A 6158-nucleotide genomic window follows, 5' to 3' on the forward strand; every position below is an offset into this window, starting at 1 on the left:
TGGTTAAAGAGGAGGAGAGAGAACAGAGGGAGAAATAGAAGTGAAATGTAATGTAGTTCTATTTCGTGGAGCTCCGTCCCACAGGGCTAGCTCCTATTGGCTTGTGAAACCTAGCCAGCTACAATTGACTGTAGAAAAAAAACCATCCATGCACCTGTGTCCAGACAGGTCCGTTGCACCATTGTATAAGCAGGCTTTGCCTGCACATCTCCTCCAAGAAAATTCCAGCTCGCAAGAAGACTGAGAAGAAAGAAGATGTTCCCCTCCGAGAGGTTTTGGCTGCGACGGATGTTAGGTTGTTAGCTAGGTTGTTAGCTAGGTTGTCACTAACTGGTCTGCTTGAAGAGGAACGTCCTCCTCAACCCACTGGTAAGTGAATCTGGTTTGTTTGTGGTGGCTGTTACAAGTCTCGTAACAAGCCTAAACAACCAGCTATGATGTCTCGCCCACCTGTTGCCAGTCGCCCGGCTCCTCCGCTGGCATTCGGGGCTTTCGACGCCTCCACCTTTTCATTCATTCATTCATTAAAAAGTTTATTTGGATAGGACAATGTGCACGTTCATAAAATGTTCAAGAACATTCAAATGGATACACCAGATTTAGCTCAGAGCTACATTCCATCTGTAGTCCTACATGAAACATATAACAATAAAATCAACTAACTGACAACACATGACATGATAAAAAGGCAAGAATACAAATTGTGTATCTATCTATCTATCTCTCTATCCAGCCAACTTTCGCTTCTCCCTGCCCAGCCAGTTCAGAGTGTCCCGCCCGGCCCGGTCCCGACCAGTGTGGCTGCCTACCTCCAGGCTTGGGGACAGAAGTGACACACCTAACCACGGTGCGCCGAGATGCGTGACTGTCTTGCCTTGCCCCCCATGGTCTTTTAAGAGCGACGGTCAGGACGTTTCCATTAAGGCGACAATAAAAATACAGCCAATTGTTATTTTGGTTGTACAGTCTGCATCTCGTGTTGTGGCTAGTCTAGCTACAAATGGCAGAGCCGTGTTGTAGGTCCTTGGCATGGAGGAGGAGGGGGGGGGTGTTGTGAGTACGATGGTTCCAGGTATTAGCTACTGCCCCATCTGAAAACTTTGATGGTTCGAGCTGTGGTGTCTTCTCTTGGTTTTTACAGCAGACGTGACAACTGCTGGACTCAACTGTTCGAGGCAGGGAAAATGTCTATGTTCAATAGGGTCCAGCTGCTCGCCCCTGCCCCACCTGGTAAGGGGGCAAAATGTGCTGGTGCGGTCAGACAACCAGACCACAGTAGCTTACATCCACCAGCAAGGAGGAGTTCGGTCACCGGCGCTTCAACGATTGGCAGTGGCCCTGTGGCGATGGGCTCATGTCAACCTCCGGTCTCTGACGGCACAGCACATTGTCGGCTGCCTGAATGTCGGGGCGGACTTGATGTCCCAAGGGGGGTCTCATCCGGGCGAGTGGAGCCTACATCCTCGGATTGTGGCTCAGCTCTGGGCTCGGTTCGGAAGGGGTGGATCTCTTCGAGGTGGATCTCTTCGCTTCGAGAGAGAACGCAAATTATCCCTTCTCGTTCTCAGAGTTAGCAGGACCAGCCTCTGCTGGGTGTGGACACGTTCGTGCATGCCCCCTGGCCAAAGGTGCTGCTGTATACCTTCCCACCAGTGGAACTAATCCTACCATTGTTAGCCAGAGTGCGGTCGAAGGGTCGAAGTGATACTGATAGCGCCGGACCGGTACTGGGCAAGATGGCATGCGGAGGTGATGGCCATGACGTCTGTGAAACTGTGGTTCATCCCTCAGTGGCCGAACGCGCTGCCCCAGGCGGAGGGCTTGATTTGCATGCCTCCGGTTCTTGGGCGGCCGCTGTTGGCCTGGCTCTTGAACGGTGGAGATTGTCTGGTAGAGGACTCCCTCTGGCTGTGGTCAGCACTATTCAGAGTGCACGCGTTGCGTCCACTACTACGGTTGACTTTGGCAAGTGGGACGCTTTTATGCGCTGGTGTGGAGAGAAGGACATCGCTCCCGAGTCCTGCTCGGTTGAGATGATTCTCCAGAGTTTCTCCAAACCTGTGTGATCATGAGGACGGTCTAGCGGCATCCACTCTCAAAGTGTGGTTTCCGTGTGATGAGGTTTATGGACATCCCCTGGTTACGCGCTTTCTGACTGGCGTGCGCCGTCTTCGCCCTGTGCACAAGGCTACGGTGCCGCCTTGGAATGTGCTTTTGGTTCTGAACGCGCTATGAGGAGAGCCCTTTAAACCAATGGAGAAGGTTTCCCTTAAGTGGCTCTCTATCAAGACCCAATAGAGGCAAACGGGTCAGTGATCTGAGAGCGCTGACAGTCTTCTCATCATGGGTGATGGGAGCAAGGCTGTTTTGCGCACAGATTCATCTTTCGTTCCAAAAGTCGTCCGGGGCGCGTTCAGCGCACAGGATTTGGAGCTGAGAGACTTAGATCCTCTGCCTTATGTGAGTGAGGAAGAGGCACGCTTACATGTATTGTGTCTTGTGCATGCGCTGACTTGTTATGTTCAGTGCATGGCTGCGGTTCGAACTACCCCCCAGTTGTTGTTTTGTCACGGTCCGGGGAAGGTCCAAACTACGTCTCTCCCAGTGGATTTGTGAGGGCATCTCCAAGTCTTATGAGACTGCGGGTAGCCCTCTGCCTGGGGCTGTTCGGGCACACTCTATGAGGGGCGTGGCTACATCGGTTACCCTGTTCAATGGTGTGTCTGTGGAGGACATTTGTGCGGCGGCGAATTGGTCATCACCATCTCCTGTTGTCCTTTATTATCTTGTATCCATGTCATCTGTCTCTGTGGCATTGTCTGTGCTGGTCACAGCTGCCAGCGGGAGTCAGAGTTAGACATGTTGTTCCAGGGCGGGACCGTCTGGTGAGTGGCGCTCCGCTCCTGTCCCATTGGGGCTGGGAGAGGCTCGGACGGGTTATGTTACAGTGTAACCAACCTCCGGGTCCGGCTCTCCCTTCACATGCCTCTCCTTGCCCTCGGCTGAGATAAGCCGAGCGTGGCGGGGAGGGGCCAGTACTTGGTTTGGGCCAACCTTTGGTATGTTCTCACCTTGGAGCACTGGCTTCTGTCCTGGATGGCCAATTTTGTTTATGGGTCCAAAAAGAGTGTATGGAAAATTTTGTTTTTGTATATATACATTAAAGGTCCCTATACAATAGAGGACCTTTAAAATGGCATTACATCACCACATGTGTATTCTTAAACCATTGTATGCCCTGTACACCCCTGCATGTGTATTTTTGATCAATTGTATGTTTGTTTTTGTGACAGTCTTCCCATGTATGGTGTGTCTGGTCCCGCCAGATAGAGATGTGAAACCAGTTTTAGGCTGTTTGGGCCTGGTCTGTGTATGGCAGCTGGTTGACTTAAGTCCTTCTGTGCCTGGCGAGACTGGTGCATACTTCCCTTCTCAGGGGCTGAGGAACACCCACATGACAGTATCATAAATAACACTTGGACTCATAAGTGACCTTTGACATGATTGGGATCCTATAAGAATCGACCTGTGATGTGTCTCGGGGCTCGTTCTCTCACTCTTGCTCTGAGGAACGGATCTTTGTACCAGTATTCTTTAATAAACTTGACTTTTTACTCTTTGGCGCTCGGCATTCAACATCATTCCAAAGAACACCACGAAATAGAACAATAGTTATGTATTGTAGCCTTAGTTCTATGAGTGGAGCAGAACCCCACAGGGTGCAGACTTTGCCGAACTCAAAGTCTTCTCGCTGAAAGTTTCGGCTAGGAACAGATGTGCAGACGAAACCCACTTATACAGTGGTGCACTGGACCTGGTTGGACACAAGTACGTGTATGGTTTTTTTTCTTAGCTGGCTAGGTTTCACAATCCAATAGGAGCTAGCCCTGTGGGACTCCACTCCACTCATAGAACTAGGGTTACAATACGTAAGCATCGTTTTAGAGTGGACGAGCCCTCTAGCGTTGGCTTACTGAGTCACAGCCACTAGCATAAGTGTGTGAGTTTCTGGGGAGCTACATAAGGCTATGAGTAGACAAAGAATATGTTTTGCCTGCAGCAATATGCAGCATGTGTGTGTGTTTGTGTGTGTGTTTGTGTGTGTGTGTGTGTGTGTGTGTGTGTTTGTGTGTGTGTTTGTGTGTGTGTGCGCAGCAGCCATGTTAGTATGCATGTAGGTAAGGTGCAGCTGTGTGTATTCTGGTCATGCACACACACTCCTCTAGATGTGTTCTCTCAGACAGTTTGGTGGTCCCGCTCTCACCGAATGTTATTGATTACCATCATTCCCTTGGAGGGGGCATCCCCGCCAGCCCTCAACGAGTTCTCAGCGTATGTGAGTGTGTGTGCTCGCTCGCTCTCTCTCTCTCTCTCTCTCTCTCTCTAGAGAGAGAGAGAGAGAAATTAAGGCAGTTTGTCAAATGCGCTCATTTTGGTGGTCGTGGTGGTTTCTTTCCGGGCAGATTGTGGATGTGGATCGTGTGTGTATGTGTGTGTGTGTGTGTGTGTGGGTAGTGCACCTTGGTATCAATGTGAAATTACAATACACAATCAATTCCGATTTCTGACCATGTGCGCGCAAAACGGCACATAAGGCGGGAAGTGGGAGGCGGGAGACGGAATGGGCCCCCACCTTCCCGGAATCTCTCATTTAAACACATATATGGAGATAATTTACACGGATCTATTCTATGTAACAAGTAAGGGAATTCTGCTGTGAAACCTTTTGCATTACGCACCGTCTTCAATGTGGACTAGCCCCTCAATCACCGACTACAACCCCACATCCTTCCCAGAGAAGAGTTCTCCACCAGCGGATTCACAGCTTCAGCGTCCCCCTGTAACTACATTACCCTCCGCTGACCTTGCGATCACACATTAACTATTCCCTAAAGTGATTTCGCCTTTCTGCAACGCAGCGCACGTCCGTTTCAACTCATTTGAGCTGGGGTCAGACGCGCGTTTTACCACGGGTGGTTCGGAGCAATTAAGGGATGCTAATATATATCCCAGCACCCCCAAGACACTCTAAAGAGAGATCACGCAAGCAAATGTTTGAACAAAACGAAACACATTTGTTTTAACAAGATAGACGGTATGAGCAGAGCGACGCGCACAAAACCAGAATTAACCTGCCAGCCTCATAATTCACACACTGGCCTCAGCCCCGGTTTTAGATGATCCAATATTAGAAAATAAGTGGGAGATTTATCTGCGTTCCTCCAATCTGTACAACAATTACTATAACTGTTTGGCAACCCAGCCTTGCGTTGCGCGAAATAAAATAGCTTATTAGTGATCCGTTTGATCCCCGGGTGGCTTTACGAAGTGTGACAGGGACAAGCACTGGAAGAGCTGGGAGATCCAGGGAGAGGAGAAGGGTTCTGCGCTATTCACAGCACCCCGGGGCGATACTGCGCCAACGATACACCTGCATAGGTTTACACGCCATTACATTCCCTTTTCTATCATTTACTATCGCACAGCTGGGGGTAAAGATGGATAGATCACATACCTGGTTTTTATGCCGCTGCCCATCTTCGAGTTCCGAAGAGGTATTCATGATTCCCCATTGGTCATTGACCATTCTCTGTAGAAGCTTTCGACCAGAGCCGCCTGGTGTTCCAGGCGGGGGAGAAAGAAAATCTTTAAGTCTCTTTCTTACTCCATAGATAAGGGGACAATAAGTGTTCACGGAACGAATACAGGGGAGAGAGGCTAAACTACTCCTCGACCGAACGGCTCCGGCTGTAGAAGGAGCGACGGGGACGCTAGCACGCACATAGTGAGCTCATTACGCACTTACACAAGTTCAAATCTTACCGAATGATTTGGTCGAGCACAATAGAGACTGATATAATGCGGATATCAAACCTATCGGACCAGAGAAAAGTCAGTTGTTTTGATAGGCTAATTCAATACAAAATCCTCCAAAAACGACACTTTCACAGCAAGAATGTAATCCAAATGAGTGAGACTGGAAGAAAACCTTTGGTTCTAGAATTAGAGTTGGTCTGCCAGTGAAGTTGAAAAAACACCATATGCCCCGTTTTGTTAATGAAGGCAAACCGTTATGCCTGCTTGCTGAGATGCTGCGCCCTTGATTCCGTCTCATCTACTGCTAGACTACCGACACAGCGGCAGGGGTATAATGCCTC

At 49.5% G+C, this 6158-nt stretch overlaps 1 protein-coding gene across 1 annotated transcript in view; it reads right to left on the reverse strand.

The window, feature by feature from the left end:
- LOC311329019 (fibrinogen C domain-containing protein 1-like) overlaps window positions 1-5587 on the reverse strand; it is a gene marked incomplete at both ends in the record, with an annotated part of 99318 nt that extends 93731 nt beyond the window's left edge. Inside the window, one exon of the mRNA XM_084462905.1 lies at window positions 5516-5587. Coding sequence (XP_084319031.1) covers window positions 5516-5587 — 72 coding nt within the window. The remainder of the gene's footprint in view (window positions 1-5515) is intronic.
- Between the last annotated feature and the right edge of the window lie 571 nt (window positions 5588-6158).

This window comes from Borostomias antarcticus (assembly GCF_949987555.1).
Source record: "Borostomias antarcticus genome assembly, contig: scaffold_79, whole genome shotgun sequence".
NCBI classification, from domain to species: Eukaryota; Metazoa; Chordata; class Actinopteri; order Stomiiformes; family Stomiidae; genus Borostomias; species Borostomias antarcticus.